This window comes from Terrapene carolina, unplaced genomic scaffold, assembly GCF_002925995.2.
Source record: "Terrapene carolina triunguis isolate 2854851 unplaced genomic scaffold, T_m_triunguis-2.0 Scaffold193, whole genome shotgun sequence".
Lineage (NCBI taxonomy): Eukaryota > Metazoa > Chordata > Testudines > Emydidae > Terrapene > Terrapene triunguis.
In genome coordinates this window covers 7044303-7062847 of record NW_020664544.1, presented here as the reverse complement: position 1 = coordinate 7062847, position 18545 = coordinate 7044303, and the positions used below count along the sequence as shown (strand labels likewise).

Sequence of the window (18545 nt, the reverse complement as noted above, 5' to 3'; positions counted from 1 at the left end):
GCCCCCCCCCCCCCCCATGTAATAACCTCATGACCCACAGCGGGGTCCTGACCCCCAGTTTGAGACCCCCTGTTCTAGGCTCTCCGAGCCCAAGCCATCAGGTTCTAGGCTCTCGGGCCAGCAAGCTGGTGCCAACCTTTCCAAGCTACCAAGTCAAGGTGTCTCCAAGCTTGTTCTGGAGGCTGTGACCACCCCCAGGAAGCACTCTGACCTTTCTCTGCAAGCTCAGCGTAGCCACTGGCTACCACATGGAGAGGAACAAGCACCACAGAAGGTGCTTGAGAACCTGGTCTCCAAAGAGCTCCTGCGGCAGCTGAAAGGCACTGGAGCTTTGGATTCCTTCACAATCAGCAAGAGGGTGGGAAAGAAGAAAGAGAAAGCAGTGCCCAAGAAAAGAGGGAGGCCCCCCAAGGCTGGGAGCAGAGCAGAAGCCTGGCAGAAAGAGGAAGGCTGGTGCTGAGGGATCTTCCCAGGGAGCCAGGACGCTAGCCAGCCAGGCTGGGCAGCAGCCAGTCAAAGTGGGAGGGAGACCCTCCAAAGCCAGGGGGTGTAGCACTGCCATGAATATAAGATTGCACGTCAACGCTCCCGCGGCCAGGCTTGGCCTCTGGCACCCAGAAGAGATGAAGGGTGGGAAAGCACCTGACGCCCTGGAGAAAGGAAGAGGGTGGGGGTGGAATGGAACCTGTGTTCCTGGGCCTGGGGCCTTTGCAAGGCTCTGAACTAAGTAGCCTCTAGTCACACCTATGTGGGGATGGGAGACCAGCCTGGGGCATATGCTCCAGACTCAAAGAGCTGATCACAGAAACCCGGTGGAACGGAGTCGCCAGATGGGCTCGGGCATCTCTCTTCTTTGAACACCCAGGGAAGGAGGGGGTCAGATCAAGCCAGAGGGGCAGATGGCGTTTGACAGGGCCTGGTCCCAGTCTGTGGAACGAACTCCCCCAGGAGCTAAGGCCCATCCCAAGCGACCTGGCATTTGGAGTGGAAGGTGGGGAGCGCTGCTCCCACCCACCTTCACACACGTTTCAAAGACCCAACCCTACAAAAATACATCCCTCCACTGCCCACACACTCCTCCCCCAGGGGAAAGGACACGATCCTCGCGTGACAGATGTTGGCTATGTTGCTGAATGCCCGACTGGAAGGTGCTCATATACGGCAGGGATGAGGGCAGCATAGGAACCTATAGAGACCGGAATAGCTCTAACTCCTTGGATGGGGCTGAAGGGAAAGATCCGATTTCTCATCCCTCTGAGTACAGCCGCTGGGGGACGCTCGGAGCAATTGTATCCCAAGGTGGGGACCCTGCCCCAAGACCAGGTCACTTTGGGAGAGCGAGTGGAGCTGAAGTAGGGGATGGGGAGTCCTCAGGTCTCCAAGGATCCGCCCCCCCCTCCCTCCCCCAACGTTCCCGCAGCACAGAGCTGAACGTGGACGGATGCTCCCACGCTCAGGCATGCCGAGGAGGATCAGGGCAGAGGTGACTGAAATCAACACGTGGGTGGGTGACATCGACACGTCCCTCCACCCTCTAAAGCACCCCATGGGGAACCAGTCCAGTGAGGCCGGGCTATGAGGGTACTTACGGTCTGACATCCCCAACTGGGCTGCCGTGGTTACCGGGTTCATAGGCTGGGGTGGCAACTGCTGTGCAGCTCCCTGCTAGCCACACCCTGCCCATCGCCTGCCTGCTGAGAGCAGCCCGGACCGAGGGCTCCCCTGGGGAACCAGGCCCGGAGAGAAGGCAGGAGCCGAGCCGGGGGCCCTACCCAGGACCAAACGGTGGGAGCGAGAAACCAACCAGCAGCTTCCCTGAGCAAAGCCGACGAGCTGCAGCGATCGCGAACGGGGCCAACGCCCAGAACAACGTTTCAGGGCTGGCGATTGTCCCTCAAGCCCAGACAGACCCCGAGAACAGCCAGCAGGGGCAGCGGACACTCAGTCAAGGAGCAAAATGACCAGCCACAGTGCCTCTGGCAAGGAGCCTTGCTCGGTTTCCTCTGATGGAGCTGGGGCTTGCAGGCCAAAGCTCCCCAGGCAGCACAAACCGAGGTGTCCCAGCCTCTCCCAGGTCATCCTGACGGCCGTGGCGAACTCCAAGCCGCCCGTTCCCCTGGCAACCATCCAGGAGGCCCTTGAGGCTGGAGGCTACGCCATGGCAACAGGCAGAAACAAGCGCCGCTTCAAGAAGGTGCTGGCGAGGCTGGTGGCCAGGCAGCTCCTGAGGAAGGCGACGGGCACCCAGGCCTCGGGTGCTGCCAAAGCCCCCAAGGGGAAGGGCAAAGGCAACCAGGAAGACGAGGGGGCATCCAGGAAAGGGGAGAAGGCCACTGAGGAGACACTTTCCATGGTCTGCTTTGGGAAGAAGAAGAAGAAGAAGGCCACGGTCTGGTCATCTCCAGTAGGCAGCCATGGGAGGGGTGAAGCCCCCTCAAGCCCAGCTGGAAGCAGAGCTCAGTAAAGTGGCTGTTGTATTTCACCTCTTCTGGGTGCGGGATGGTCTGGCTGACTCGGAGCGGGCCGGCTGAGTTCCCTGAGGCAGCCCTGGGTCAAGCCAATTCCCTGGTGGAGTTACACAGCAGGGATGGCTCTGGCCTGTGAGGGGTCTGCCAGGAAATCCCAGGGCTGCTGTGGCTAGGGGCAGTGGATCCGTGGGGTGTAAGCCAGGCACACTCAGGACGTGCTCTGGCTAACATTGCTGTTGAGCAGTCCCAGGTTCAATCCCTGCTACCGATGACTTGCCCAGGTGCGTGGTGCTTTAGTTTGAGAGTTACAGCCAAACGCAGGCCCATGCCTACACACCCAGGATGCTGGGATTGAAGGGTTGGGGTCTTGCGAGGATCATTCACATCCATGGCTGGAATCTTCCTTTCCAAGTTCTCCTGGGTGCTGGTGCATTCTCCTGACCCCCCACCCCCAGCCCAGGTGCTGCTGCGGGGAGAGAGAGCTGGGGCAGTCTGCACCCCAACCAAGAGCCTGTACCCCCAGCCAGAGCCCTCACTCCCCTGCACCCCAGTCCTGAGCCCTTCAACTCTGGCCCCACCCCGGAGCCCTCACACACACCCCTGCACCCCAATCCTCTACCCCAGCCCTGAGCCCCCACACTCCGAACCCTTCGGCCCCATCCCCACCACATGAATATTATGTGCACCAATATGGAGGTGATGTGTTGCACTATATTGGTGCACATACCAAAATTCATTCTGCACACGTGTGGGGAAAAAATAGAGGGAACACTGCGCCAGACCACACGGATGGCAGGGCCAATCGTTCTGCAATGTGCTGGCATGCAGGGGACCAGCCAGGGCGTTGAATGCAGCAGGGTCAGGCCTCAGGGAAGGCGGCAACGCCTTGCACTGCTCCACAGCAAGGCTGGAGAAAATATGGTCCCGAGGAAGGATCACCACCATGCAGAGTCTTACAGGGGCTGGGGGGATGTGAAGGGAGGAACAGGGTGTCCTCAGACTGGCAACGGACAGAATAACAAGAAACCTGCCCACAGCAGAGTGTATGGACGGACACACGTGGGTGCACACGCAGCTACAATTCCTAGGCCACGTTCTCCCACCGCTGCACACAGGTGACTCCCAAGGAGCCCAGTGGAAGTTGATATCCGGTGACAAGAGAACTGGGCCCACAATGGGCCGGATTTTCAAGTGTTCGGCCCCCACAATCAGAACCAGGTTTTCAGAAGAGCTCCGCTCCCATTTAGGCGCCCGAAGAAAGGTCAGGAGTCAGCGCCCCGCGACTCCCGTTTGTGACACTCGTAGATGGATTTCCCAGTGAGCTCCGCAGCCAGCACGCACCCACCCCTCGGAGCTGTCTGCAAAACCTGGCCCTGGTGAGTGCTTCAGAGCAGCCTGGCCCTCTGCTCCGGGGAACACACGGGAGAGCTCAGCACTCCGGGGTCTTTGGTTAACATCTTGCAACCCACAACCATATGAGGACACCACACAGCAGGGTTGGGTCCCAATGAACCACGTTGACTAAACACGAACATGCCAAGCCTGGCTATATAGATCTTGCTGTTCTACCTGGCCGCTTCTAACACCCAGAACACCACTAGCGGGCTTGCAAACTATTTAAAGGGATACTCCCATGCACAGACACACCTGTATGCAGACCTCACAGGGTGCGCCTGATGTCACAATCTACCAAGCTCCGTTCTCATGGCAACCACTATGTTCTAGCAGCCCAAGAGGTGTGGCCAAATGGGCTGGGTCTTATAGCTCATCGCTTGCTTGCCCTGTACCTTTGCCCCCAGCCTCACAGCTGACCACAGCCCAGAATCCAGCACGGTGAGTCAGACAAGGTGGGTACCTGGTGGGAAGAGGTGCAAGGCAGCCAGGCCAAGACGAGCCAAGGCTGCAAGGCCAGAGCTAAGCATCCGTGCGTCCCCAAACGCAACCATTGGGTGCAGCTTTTCCTGGGTCCTCTCCGGCGGCCAAGCCTTTTGTACCAAGAGCTGTCAAAAGCTGGACACACAACTCTAGCCAGAGGCTGGGCTGGGTGAGCAGGGCCAACGCGCGGCGAGCCCGTTCCGGGACAGCAGGACGACAGGGTTTTAGCCACCTGGCGAGTCCCACGTCTCAACCCGGAACACACAGACAATACAGACATTTGGCTGGTCTGAAGGGGCAGACCATAAACGGGGACACGAGAGGGGTACAGGATACCCAGACAAGGAGCAGCAGCTCCCTTTGGCAAGCAAAATGGATGACGCAAAAAACCCTTCTGAGGTTCTTCCCCTGGATTCAGCCACCCCAGCTTCAGGGAACCCTGATCCAGAAGCCCCAGGTTCTGCTGACGTAGGCTCAGCTAACCCAACGGCAGAGACCTGTGAGAATCCCGAACAGCCTGAGGAGTCTGGTTCCAGCCTCCCCAAGAAGACCAAGCCATCGGGCAGCCGGATCTCCAAACCATCCACCTCGCCTGGCGCCAGCCTCGCCAAGCTGTCCAAACCACTGAGTCAAGGACTCTCCAAGCTCATCCTGGAGGCTGTGGCCACCTCCAAGAAGCGCACCGGCCTTTCCCTGCAGGCTCTCAAGAAGATCATCGCGGCCACGGGCTACAACATGGCCAAGAAGAAGACCCACTTCAAGAGGGTGCTGTTGAGCCTGGTGACCAAAGGGCTCCTGCAAAAGCTGAAAGGCACCGGGGCTTCTGGCTCCTTTGGGATCGGCAAGGAGATGGCCAAGAAGATGGGCCCGGGGCACAAGAAGAAAAAGGCCTCCAAGAAAAGAGGGAGGCCCCTCAAGGTCGGCATAGCAGCAACAAGCCTGGCCGAAAGAGGGCAGCTGCTGACGATGGATCTTCTAAGGAAGCCAAGCCGTCAGCCAGCCACGCTGGGCGGCAGCCAGCCAACACCTGAGGGATAGACCCTCCCCTACCACAGGTTTACCCCTGCAAGAAATAAAATGGTGGTTGTATTTAAACACTCCCCATGTCCAGGCTCATCCTTGGGAACCTGCCACCAGGAGAAGAGAGGGGGAGGGGTTGAAGGAATGGTGATGTATTTACACCACGTGAGGCTCTGATCCCTTTACATCTCTCAAGCTATGGGGGGGGGCAAGTAGCACCCCTTTGCTGTTGGTCGAGCTGCTACATGGATCATGGGGCAAGGGACCCTCTGCTCTGCAAGGCTCTGTCATTCTAATAAGCCAGAGGACTAAGGCCCCAACGACATGCGGTGATCAAAGAGGGCGCGCTGGGTTGTTGCAGAAGTAGGGATTGATAGTCCCCCAAGGGAAGAGGTGCCCTTTATGGAAGGACTTGAAGGAGCGAGAGCCTGGACTGGGGAGGGCTTCCATGCCTAGGAGCCGGTATGGAGGAAGGCATACAGCTAGCCTGCAATCTGACCAGACAAAGCGGGAGGAGAAACAGAGGGGAAGTGATTTACCCAAGGTCATGCAATGAGTCAGTGGCAGAGCCAGGATTAGCACCCAGGCCCACCGAGTCCCAAGCTAGTGCCCTTGTTGCTCGCCCAAACTGCAGCGAAGGACAGCGTTTCCTACCTATCTCTGTGCCTCCCTCACCCTCAATGTGTCAGTGGTATTTAGAGACTGCCCATCCCCCTGGTAGCAAGGCTCTGGTAAACTATATTACCTCGGGGGCACATTAGTGAGAACCAGCTGTAACCTGAGTCACCTGCGGTGGCGCAAAATGCCTGGTGAGGTTCACTTGGTCCTAGTTAGCCGGGGATTTGGCTTCCCCGCCCGTGAGTCGCTTGCAGTTTCATGGAGCTGGGTGCAATGCCCTCTGGAAGGCAGAGACTGGGACGCTGAGGTACCCGCTGGCCTTTATCCCAGGCTTCTGATCACACAAGCACTGGGGCTGGCTCCTGCTGCCAGCTGGCTTGAGCACCAGGCTGGCAGGTCGGGGACAGGGTCCCCTTTCTCTGACAGAGGCTCAGTAGCTTCCTGCTCTGGGGATATGTAGGGAGACACGCTCACTCCATCGCAGACACACTTAGGCCCGCTCCATCCCGTGTGCACAGACACGCACTCAGGACACAGCCCGTCAGCTCCCTTCTGCCACCCCTGGATAAGAGTAACTTCCACGGCAAGCAGCAGGAGAGCCTCGAACCCCACGCCCGTGGGCCTGCTGGGCGCCATTTCAATCAAATCAAGGGCCTTTGGACAAATTACATCTTGGCAGAGCCTTCAAATCTCTAAATCGCAGTCTGGAAAAATCGCGATACGGGGTGACACACACACATGGGCATCACAGGGTCCTTCTGACATCACAACCGGCCCAGCTTTGCTGTCATGGTTACCGCCAGGTTGTCCTGGAGCCCAGGGATATCTGGGATAGGCCAGCCACCTCGCATGGAACTAGCTGATTTGATCGCTGGGAGCCAACTTTGGAATCCAGCAGGAGGGATTGAGCTGAGTCCATTTCCCCAGGTACCTAGAGGGAGAAAGTCCTCAAAGAAAACACCAGCCATGCCAGGATCCTGGATCGCCAAGTCAGCCTGCGAGGAACCAAAATTGAAAAGTAGCTGCAAAAATTCAGCACTTTCACTCAGGAAACGGTGAATCGGCAGCTTTCCTGGGTCCTCTCCTAACCCAGACCCCTGGCAATTAAACCCAAGGAGCTGTGGAAGTCGGTCTGAACGTGGAGCCCACGCCAGGGTCTGGGTTTGCTGAACGGAGGCCAATCTGCACAGTGCTGGATCTGGAGCCACCAGGCTGCCTACTTCATTCCAGGGTTCGGTGCTGCATTTCAAGCTGGAAAATACACAGTAAACAGGCAGGGAAGACACCTGGCTGCCAGCCCACCAAGCAAGGAGCAGCGAGCAAAATGACTGATACAAGTGAGTCTTTCCAGGTCCCGTCTTCGGAGTCAGCCAGCCTCGATGCAGCCACTCCGGTCTCAGATAAGCCAGATTCAGAGAGAACTGAGAAAACTGATACTTCCTGTCCATCAGGTTCTAGGCTCCTCAACCAGCCCACACCATCAGGTTCTAGGCTCCTCAACCAGCCCAAGCCATCAGGTTCTAGGATCTCCAAGCAGCCCAAGCCATCAGGTTCTAGGATCTTCAACCAGACAGCTGGTGCCAACCCTTCCAAACTACCGAGTCAAGGTGTCTCCAAGCTCATTCTGGAGGCTGTAGTCATGACCAAGGGGCGCTCAGGCCTTTCCCTGAAGGCTGTCAATAACTGTGGCCCCGGCTACTACATGAGGAGGAACAAGCACCACTTCCAGAGGGTGCTCAAGAATCTGGTCTCCAAAGGGGTCTTGCAGCAGTTGAAAGGCACATGAGCTTTGGGCTCCTTCGGAATCGGCAAGGAGGTGGGAAAGAAGAATGAGAAGGCAGCGCCCATGAGGGAGGCCCCCCCAAAGACTGGGAGCAGGAGCAGGAACCCTGGCAGAAAGAGGAAGGCTGGTGCTGAGGGATCTTCCCAGTGAGCCAGGATGCCGGCCAGCAGCTGGTCAAAGTGGGAGGGAGAACCTCCAAAGCCGGAGCTCTAGCAGTGCCCTGAAGACAAGGTTGCATTTCAACGCTCCCACAGCCAGGCTTGGCCTCTGGCACCCGGAAGGGTGGGAATGAGACCTATCTGATAGCAGCCGGAGAAGGGGGAGGAATGACACAGGTGCCAGCTCAGGGTGAGGTCCTGTAGGATCTTGACCTATGTCTACACTGCAGTAAAACAGCCGTGGCTGGCCCGGCTCAGCAAACACTCGGGCTATAGAATTGCAGTGTTGAGGGGCGGGCTAGGGCTGCAGCCTGGACTTGGGGACCCACCCCCCTTGTGGGATCCCACAGCTTGGGCTCCTGCCTGAACCCCACCATCTACACAGCAAATGTATAGCCCCATAGCCCAAGCCCCATGAGCCTGGATCAGCTGACACAGGGTGGACTTACCCTTCAAGGCCTCGAGGCCAGGTTCATGGCAGGCCTCCAAAGCACACCATGTACCAGCCTTGATGATTCAGTAGGTGGCGCTCTCCTTTCTGAGCTCGTCCTGGCGGGTGAGGGGGAGACTTTGCTACTGGTGGCTCCTCTATTCAGCTGCAGCCATTGGCCTGCGGCTATTTGTTCTCATTAACGATCCCCTGATACCCCTCACAAGAGTTGAGGTATTTAGCGCCGGAGCTCTTCCCAAAATCCTATTCGGGGATTTGCATCCTGCTTCAACTGGCAGCCGCCTGCACTTCCTGTCCTAAACTGTGGCTGCATGTGCTGTTCAATAGCTCCCTCGTTCCACTCCAGAGGTGGCTGCATTTCACTGGTGGGCAATGTGACCTCCTACCTATGTATATCAGCGCTCGGGGATGAATTGGGTTATAGAAATGTGAGAGATTAATTATTCATCTGTGTGACCCTTCGTCCCTGCAGAGGAAGGCAGGGAATGAAGGTGACGGGAGCGGGATCCGGGAGCTGGACAAGCCTTTTAAGTCCAAGTTTGAAAGCTGCCTCGACCTGCCCTGAGGGTCAGTCAACAGAGGTCTGCCCAGGCCAAGGCAGGGACCTGCGTCCGGATCTGCCCACACTCAGGAGTCACGTCAACGTGACAGCTGTGAGATAGGAGGGGGGAGGAGAAAAAACTCCCAGGTGTGTACATGACTTGGTGTGTACCCCCCCCCCCCCCAAACACAGGCCCACGCTCACCTGCACGTCGGCAAGGAAGCGCACAAAACGCCCAAGCCCGGAAACGTGTTAAAACACAAACAGGCGGAAAACTCACAAACGTCACACACACACCAATCCGCCCCACAAACCCACACCGCCACACAAACCTCACACACACCCATGCAGACACAATGGTGAGCACTGAATCACTTACTCCGAGGTCTTCAGATCCCTTTTGTGCCTACAGGGGGAAAAGAAAGGTGGGAGTGGTCATGAGACATTGCCAACAGCTGAGCTTAAAATTGGCATCAGCTAAGCCCGCTTGGCTGCCAGGCTCCAGCAGAGATAAAGCATAACTTTAAATAACCCTTGAGCAAGTGTTTATAGGCAGCCTGGCCGGCCCCAGCCGCGTGAACCGCAGCAAGGAGTAAAGTGTGTGCGCACCGCTGCCCTCTGTTGGAGGGACTCAGAGCTGCTGTGTGTCATAGCCCCAATACGGCTCACAGCTAGTGGAGATCCTCCTACGGCACAAGTGGCTGTTGCGACAATGGGGCCAAGAAATGTACCTGCGTTGTGAGCTCAGCTGTTCAAAGGTCAAACGATGAGCTGCGGGAGCTGAGCCCTCTCCCCGCCACCGTGACAGACGGGGGCATGATGAGTTTCCCAGAGAGGGGGAAATTCACCCCAGAGCAGAGGGGCCAGCCGAAAATCCAGGCACATCCGCAGCCCCTAGGGTGCTAAGTGCTTTGGCAAGGGTGGATTTCATTCAGCCCCAGGGGGCTCCAGCCATCAGCAAACAGGGAAATCCTGAGCACCTCAATCAGCCGGGAGCCGGGGGGGGGTGTCTCCAGCTGATTCCTACATCCCTTCCCATTTCCTGGCTCCAGGGGCGTCTGTCCAACTTACACTCCCTCCCTCCTACAGTACATGATGTAGGCCAGGAGGAGGCAGAGCAGGAGGGCCACCAGCAGAGGTAGCAAGATGGTCAGCAGATAGTCAGCCAAGAATGCCTTCTCAGGGGAGTCCGTGGGGGGGTTGTATTCGCTGCCCTCTTCCAGCACCCCGTCGCCCCAGACGGGCACCCCCTCCGTGACGCTGAGGCTGGAGAGATCGGCCTGAAGGAGGAGAAGAGAGAAAGAAGAAGCCGGGACGCCGTCAGGATCGATCATGGTCTCTCGGGGGGGAGCCATCTCGGCAGCCGCCCTGGAAGTAGAGTTTATACAGGACGACGGTCGCCCCCGCTGCCAGCAGAACAACGTGAGGCTCTCTGGGCTGGAGTCACGCCACGGCCTCACGCTGGCTCACTGCACAGAGATGAGTTCTATCCAGACGGGATTTCTCTGGTCCCGGATGGAGAGGAGAGCAGGGGCGTGAAACCAGAGAAGTCTCCCCCATGGAGGACTGAATAGAGATGAGACCTCTAGGGATCCCTAGAAATTACTATGGACTTAGGAAGTAAAGGCTGATGGGCTGGGGTTAAGGCGGTGAACTGGGACGCTGGAGAGCAGGGAAGTACCCCAGGGGTGCCGTACACTCCCTGTACGCCCCCATCTTCCTGCACCTTCGTTCCCCGGCTGTAAAACAGGGACAGACTCTTCCTTTGGCTGTGAGCCCTTTGCCACTCCCGCTGCGGGTCCAGCCCCTGGCCCACCCGGGCCCTCATCTGAGTTGGGGCCACTAGGTGGCACTGCCCTAATACAGATCCTTTAATAATAATGGTTGCCTATTGACTGCCGCAGCGGGAGCTTTAGTGAAACATCCTATTAATTCCCATAGGGTGGAGCGGGAGCCCTACAGTCAGGGGAAGGTTTCCTATCAAATCCACAGGGATTTGCCCATAAGCATCCCTAGTTATCCCAACTTCCTGAGCACTGGGACCATGCCCCCCCCCTCCCCGGACTTAATGAGACTGTGCCAGCCCCATGGTTCAGACCCTGCATGAGGGCCTGGTGGAGCTCACTACCCCCCCAGCCTTCTCCAAAGGAGCCACCTCCCTCTGCTGGCGGAAAGGAGCACTGCGGCTGGCCCTATACATTCGGGAGCTGTTACTGGGGATTTCCCGTGAACATGACAGTTTGATTCCTTATTACGCTGCAGAGAGTTCCTCTTTCTCCGTGGCTAGCATCACGCTGCGGTCTCAAGCGCCCCTCTGCGCAGCATCGCCCTCCCTTTTACTGAGACCTGGCATTTGTCTTCCAGCAGCACCTAGAGACCCCAACTGAGATCACGGCCCCGCTGTGCTAGGGGCTGTACAGACACACAAAGGCCAGGCTACACACAGAGGTTGCATTGGTTTAAGTAAAGGCACTGATTTAGTTAAAGCAGGTGCAGCTTTGTGTGTAGACTAAGCCATTGCAAGAGCCAACCCCTGCCCCAGAGAGCTTATGGCCTAAATCGACAAGGATGGGAGGGGAAGAGACTTGCCCGAGGTCACCGAGCAGGTCAGTAGCAGAGGCAGGAATAGAACCAAGTCTCCTGATTCCCAGCACAATTCCCAATCGATTGACCGTGCGAGGCCCTAAGGTTCACCTTTGCTGTTGCGCAGAGATATGTAATCGGTGGCGTCTCCTACTGCACTAAGATGGGACGCCAGCTCTGAGCAGGGGGTCTAGGAAACCCAGGTGAAATCAGTGGCAATACCCCCATGGATTTCGCCGGGCCAGGATTCCTCCCCTCCCCAGTCCCGGTAGTAAGGGGTGGATATGAGACACCCCGGGCAACGCAGACATTGTCAAAGGCCCTCACCAAGGTAATGTTGCACCAGTCGACTCTGAATTGAGGGCTGAAGCTGTCGTAGCAGCTAATGACCGGCTGCTGATCCAAGCTGCACCTGAACTGGTTGTCGGAGGACTTGGTCTCCAGCAGGCAGTCGGAGAAAGGCCTGCGGGAGCCCACCTTGATGTAAACCCTGGGAGGAGACGCACAGAGGGACAGGAATGGTGGGAGGAAGAGGGGTTAGGTGTAACAGCTCGCAAGAATGTCGGTCCTGCCAGCCCCAGCCTACGTCAGCTAGCGAAGCTGTGGGGAGCAGCTTGGGAGCCCCCCAGCCATGGGGAATGGTCCAGGAGCCCCCACAGCTGTGGGGAACAGACCGGGAGCCCCTTGGCTGTGGGGAGCAGTCTGGGATCTCTCTGACTGGTAGAACCAGCCTAGAAACTCTTTGGCCCCATGGGCCAAGCCCTGGCTCTAAGGAGTCTCCCAGAAGTGTGAGCTGAGGGGCCAGGCTGGGGGCCCCCGGGAGCACTTGCACTGGGCGGCCTCGAGAAGGAGCAGAACCACGGAAGCCACTGGGGCGTTTGTTGTCTGTCCTGTCATAGCTGATGTTCTACGGGAAAGGTCCCTCTCCCTACCCCTCCTTCCTGCCCTCGATGGGCAGGGGAACACGGCCTCCCCGGTCCAAGGCCGACGTGATGTTGATGATACTCCAGTCCTTCTGCTCCAGCATGATGTCCAGGGCTTGCTGGAACTGCTTCTGCGCGTCCGCCGGCAGCACTTCCTCCACGTCTCGGTTCTTCACGAAGAACTCCGCCTGGTACGGCATCGGGGCGTCTGCGGTGAGGGAGCAGAGAGACCCCGTTGGGAGGACATTGGGGTTGGACCTGCAGAGACCTCATAAGGGCCTTGGAGTCTTACGGCCAGGACCTCTGGCATCATGCTTAGGTGTCTAGGGGAAGGGGCACGCTCCAATGGATGCTGGGAGGGCTGGGCGGTATCACTCTCTTGACATGGCAGATGGGTCCATCATTGCACCATCAGGTCAGGGCTGTTGTTGGCTCCTCCTTGCCCTGCTCAGGCGAGGGGATGGCGACGGGCCTGGGCTAGGCTGGTTGCTAGGAAACGGGTATGGGTAGCGATGGCAGGGAAGGTGGGGGCGTTACCTGGGGAGGGGACAATGGTGAAGATGACCCTTTGCCGCACAGTCTCGTAGGTGTGTCTGTTATACGCCGTCACCTGCCGCAGGGAGAAGAAGAAATTGTTTCGGATCCTCGCACGGAACAAAATGGCCGCCGGCCAGGTCACGTCCCACTTAGGCCATCTCCTTCTGCTGGGGAGGTTGGCTCAAATGGCAGACACGGGCAGGCGGCAGAGAAATCCAAGCTCCAGGGGGTTTGCCTTGTTGTCCTTGAATGGGGAGATAGCTCGCGAGTGCCCAGTCAATAGGGGGCTGCCCTGGGCATAAAAGGAAAGGGAGCCCCCAGGTTGCGGCCTGCTCAGGTCTCCATAGGACTTTGGAGCTGTTTAGCTTTATTGAATTAGGTTTAGTCAAGTTTACCAAGCGTTTACCGCCCCCCATGGCTACGCCGACACAGCCAGGCACCCCCCCCCCACCAGCAACATGGGTCCTTACTCCCTCAGACACACACACACACATGGCAACCAAGGCCACCAGAACCCCGCTCTGGCCCCATACACCCACACCACTCCCAACAGCACCCATCGCCACAAAGCGACCCACAATGGCCCAAAGCCACACCACTGCCCACCAACACGCTGCCTCCCGCCAGCGCCCCAGGGCTCTGTGGGGGACAGCACCGGCCCCGTACCTCGATGAGCTGCCTGCCGACGTCCTTTGTGGTGGGTGACCCGTAGAGATAGCCTGGCCGGTACGGCCCGCGTTGGGTGTACCGCAGCCACCTGGGCAGGTCGGGATATCCCAGCAGTTGGGCGTGGAAGGTGATGGGGGTGTCGGACGGGATCTCTGAAAGTATCCGTTACACATGCACATGGTTAATCCGTCACCGCAGTATCTGGGCGCCTTCCATGTAAAATCAATACGGACAGCAAAGTCCCCAATGGACTTCCTGGGGAGAAGGGAGGGGAGCTGGGGAGAGGCAGACAGAGGAGGCACCATCCCAGCATCCCAAGTTTCATACCACCCCAACAGCGATGGGACCTTCCACGGAGCCAGTTCCTACCCCACAGCCTGGCTGGTAGATGGAGCCACGCCCTACACTGCTGTGTGCCCTGCTCCCCCCGGAGATCCCAGGGGCCACTAGAGAGACAGCTGGAGAGACGCCGGTCCCCTTCCCTATCCTCGGCTTGTCCACCTGTCCTTCCACAGCGAGCGCCTCTGAGCAGGGACCGGCCCTTACTGAATGGCTGGAAAGGGCCTGACCCAGAGTGAGAGCTACTCAGAATGAGTAATAATAATGGCATATAGCTGTATATGAGAGAAAGATACTGCAGACAGACAGACATTGGGGTGTGTATGGTGATAGAGAGAAGTGTATGGTGACGATAGATTAGATTAATATTGGGATATGTAGATAGATAGATAGATGAGTGTGTATGGAGATAGATAGATAGATATCAGGGGTGTATGGGGATAGATAGGTTAGATTAGATATTGGGGGTGTCTGGTGATCGATTAGATTAATATTGGGATATGTAGATAGATGAGTGTGTATGGGGATAGATTAGATTAGATGTTGGGGGGTGTCTGGTGATAGTTAGATTAGATTAATATTGGGATACGTATATAGATAGATGAGTGTGTATGGGGATATATAGATTAGATATTGGGGGTGTATGGGGATAGATGGGGGGTGTCTAGTGATAGATTAATATTGGGATATGTATGTCGATAGATAAGTGTGTATAGGGATAGATTAGATGTTGGGGGCAGGGCCGGCTCCAGGGTTTTTGCCGCCCCAAGCGGCGGGGGGAGGGGAAGCCGCAATCGCGGTCGGCGGCACTTCGGCGGCAGCCATACCGCGCGGCTTTCTTCTTCGGCGGCAGGTCCTTCCCTCCGAGAGGGACCGAGGGACCCGCCGCCAAAGAGCCTGACGTGCCGCTCCTTCCCCTTGGCCGCCCCAAGCACCTGCTTGCTGAGTTGGTGCCTGGAGCCGGCCCTGGTTGGGGGGTGTCTGGTGATAGATTAGATTAATATTGGGATATGTATATAGATAGATGGGTGTGTATGGGGATAGATAGATAGATATCTATCATCTATCTATCTATCTATCTATCCCCATACACACTCATCTATCTGTCTACATATCCCAATATTAATCTAATCTATCTATCCCCATACACCCCCAATATCTATCATCTATCTATTGGGGGTGTATGGGGATAGATAGATTAGATTAATATTGGGATATGTAGACAGATAGATGAGTGTGTATGGGGATAGATAGATTAGATATTGGGGGTATATGGGGATAGATAGATAGATTAGATTAATATTGGGATATGTAGACAGATAGCTAGATGAGTGTGTATGGGGATAGATAGATTAGATTAGATTAGATATTGGGGTATATGGAGCATTGATATATACATTTGCTGTTAATCCTACTGCTTGGTCAGTCCATGTTGGGGGGTGGACAGAGAATGGTACCAGCCACCTTTGGACCCAGTTCCCGGTGGAGACCCGGTTATGGGGCTGAGCTGACAGTAGGAATGCAGGAAGCCGTTTGCGTGGGGCCAGGGCGGGCGTGGGGCTGTGAGATCCTCCCGGCGCACTCACTCACCGCTGTAGTTCTTGCGGATGGAGGGAAAGGCCCCCTGGAAATGCTCCCTCTTCAGCTCATGGACGAAGATGGCTCCGGCCACGGGGGAGACGTTCCGATCGGGGAGAGCAGTCAGGAGCCCAGCCAGGAACACCACTGCAGGAGGGACGGGGTTACAGCCGGCGGCCTGGTGGAATGCAGGCGTCCTGTGGCCACATGGGCTCCCCCAGGTCCAGCCAGGAGGAGACAAGGGGTGCAACGGGCAACCAGCCAGATGAGACGCTTGGGGGGGACGGTGTGGCAGAGTGGATGTGGCTGGGGCCTGTGAGTCCAGAGAGCCTGTGATCTTGGGCAAGCTGACCCCCTCCTTCTGGGTCAAAGGGGGAGCCGCTCGGCACCTCCCTCTTCCAAGCACTGGGAGACTTGGGCATAAAACGCCCAACTCGAGAGCCCAGGGGGAGGGAGCAGCCTTAGGGTTGCTAACTTTCTAATCGAACACCCTAGCCCCGCCCCTTCCTTGAGGCTACACCCCCTGCCCCACGGCCCTGCCCCCCGCTCACTACATTGCCCCTCCCTCCATGGCTCGCTCTCCTCCACCCTCTCTCGCTTTCACTGGGCTGGGGCAGGGGGTGGGGTGCGGGAGGGGGTGAGGGCTCTAACTGGGGTTGTGGGCTCTGGGGTGGGGCCAGAAATGAGGGGTTTGGGGTGCAGGAGGGGACTCCGGGCTGGGGGAGTGAGGGCACCATCTGGGGGGGCGGACTCGGGGGCGGGGCGGGGGGTGGGGGGGGAGGGGGGCCGGGGTGGCTCCGGTTGGCTCCCGGTCGGCGGTGCGGCGGGGGGGGGGGGCTAAGGCAGACTTCCTGCCTGTCCTGACTCCGTGCTGCGCCCCGGAAGCGGCCAGCAGGTCCGGCTCCTAGGCGGAGGCACAGCAAGTGGCTCTGTGCGCTGCTCTTGCCTGCAGGCACCGCCCCCGCAGCTCACATTGTCCGCAGTTCCTGGCCAATGGGAGTGTGGAGCTGGTGCTTGGGGCGGGGGCAGCATACGGAGCCCCGTGGCCCCCCCGCCTAGGAGCCGGACCTACTGGCCGCTTCCGGGGCGCAGCGTGGTGCCAGGACAGGTAGGGACTAGCCTGCCTTAGCTCCACAGCACCGCTGACTGGACTTTTAACGGGCCGGTCGGCGGTGCTGACCGGAGCCACTAGGGTCCCTTTTCAACCTGGAGTTCCAGTCGAAAACCAGACACCTGGTCACCCTATAACAGCCTCCACAAACCAAACTACAGCCCCCCAAAAAGGCCCTTCAGACCCCCCGGGGGGAGCTTGGACCCCAGCCGGAACCCCCAAAGCTTAGAGCAAGACCCGGCTTCAGGCCACCAGCTGGCTGTGAACTCGGCTGGCTCTGCGCCACCTTCCCACAGAAGCCTCCTGCCTTGCGGAGCCAGCCGCTGGTCCCAGGCACGGCAAGCCCGCTGGGGCGGGGGGAGGGGGGAACCTGGCCTGTGCGGAAGCCAAACCCGTCCCACTACGCCTGCAGCTTGGGGCACGGGCGCCTCTGGCTATATTTAGCCAGTGCTGCTTGGGCTCGTCCGAGTTCCTGGATTCTCCTTGCTAGTCACCCGTGGCTCTCCGGGCTGGGGCCAGTGGCAGGGTGGGTGTCTCTGTCTGTGCACCCCTTTCCCCTAGGGAGGGGCATTGCATTGAGCCCCGTGTGTCACGCTCAGAATAGCCTCCCCTACCCCCTTCCTCTCCTTGTTCGGGCCTTTAGGCTGGCTGCTGGCATGTCTCCCCCAGCCCCCCCAGCCCCGGGGCTCTGCCACACAGATAGACCCCCTCCCCTCGCTGCAGAGAAACCCCGGGGCAGAGAGGGGATGTTACTTGCCCGCAAGGAAAGGAGTCCACAGCAGCCTCCGGGCTGCCATCTTTGCCCCGTTCGCCTGGGAATCCAGCCAGACCCACGCTCTGATTGACAGGGACAGGCCGTCAGGACAGACAAGGCGAGGGAGGGATGTGGTGTGGGGGAGTCTAGACAGGCTGGGACCGAGCTCCAGAGCTGGCTGTCTAGCTAACAGCCCCAGGGGAGCCAAGTGCCGCTGGGTATGTGCCCGGGGGTATGTGCCCAGTGGGTTATAACGGGAGAACTGATTAACCTGACCGCACAGCGCCTTGTTCTCCAAGAGCTACAGGTGCCAGAGGCTGCACCACACGGGGTTTTCCCGCTGGCCACGCCCAGCAGCAACGCCCTGGCACCACAAGGAAGCCACCTCTGAGGGGGGAGCCAGCCGGTGGCAGAAAGGGCGAGCGAGGCCAGTTTAGGGCCCGGAGTGGAGGAGCATGCTGCAGCCAGCGGGCACCGCGGGACACTGCCCCAACGACCCCCCTTGTTTTCACAGGAGTCCCCTGGGAATGAGGGGACCTGCCGCAGAACAGCACCCCCCGCTGGGCCGGATTCAGTGGCAACTCCCTGGGCAGAGCAATCCCCGATAGCCCCTCGCACACACCCTGGCCCAGGCAAGCAGGCCCCCTGCCTGACTCGGCTTAGCCTGGGAGAGTTAACGGGATTACAGGTGGAGGTGGTCTGGCTGCGGGCCCAGGGCCGAGTGGGGAGCGGCCTCTGCCATGGAGGACCCAGCCCTGCCAGCGCTCGGGCGGGGCAGGGAGAAAGGGGCGACTGATGTTCTGGATCCAGACGTGTTTTAGGCCCCTGTCTGCCAGACCTCCCAGCCTTCTCCTCCCCCAGCCTTTCTTCCTCCCTCTGAGCCCTTGATCTCCCGGCCAGGTAAAACCTCCCACGCACCAGCTGTCTCAGCACAGAGTCACCACTTGCTGCTCTGATTTTCTGCTGTGTCCGGGATCCCGGGGCCCTTGCCCGGCTCGGGGGACGGCACTGCCAGGGACAGGGGGCTGGCCATGCGGCCTGCGAGCCCTGGCTGGATTGTTCCTCTAATCTCCCTGTGAACCTGCCCCGGGCTCAGCGATCGTCACCGCTCGGGCTCATCTGCCCACCGCGGCTGGG

The 18545-nt window shown here is 58.5% G+C and overlaps 1 protein-coding gene across 2 annotated transcripts in view; it reads right to left on the bottom strand.

Moving 5' to 3' along the window:
- SGCA (sarcoglycan alpha) overlaps positions 1-17483 on the bottom strand; it is a 21169-nt gene extending 3686 nt beyond the window's left edge. For both annotated transcript variants that reach the window (XM_026654757.2, XM_024199418.3), the window contains exons 1-8: positions 17412-17483; positions 15556-15690; positions 13624-13778; positions 12958-13030; positions 12430-12628; positions 11825-11987; positions 9986-10194; positions 9294-9320 (exon numbers count right to left, since the gene is read on the bottom strand). In XM_026654757.2, coding sequence (XP_026510542.1) covers positions 9294-9320; positions 9986-10194; positions 11825-11987; positions 12430-12628; positions 12958-13030; positions 13624-13778; positions 15556-15690; positions 17412-17451 — 1001 coding nt within the window. In that variant the 5' untranslated portion in view covers positions 17452-17483. The remainder of the gene's footprint in view (positions 1-9293; positions 9321-9985; positions 10195-11824; positions 11988-12429; positions 12629-12957; positions 13031-13623; positions 13779-15555; positions 15691-17411) is intronic.
- Positions 17484-18545: the final 1062 nt, after the last annotated feature.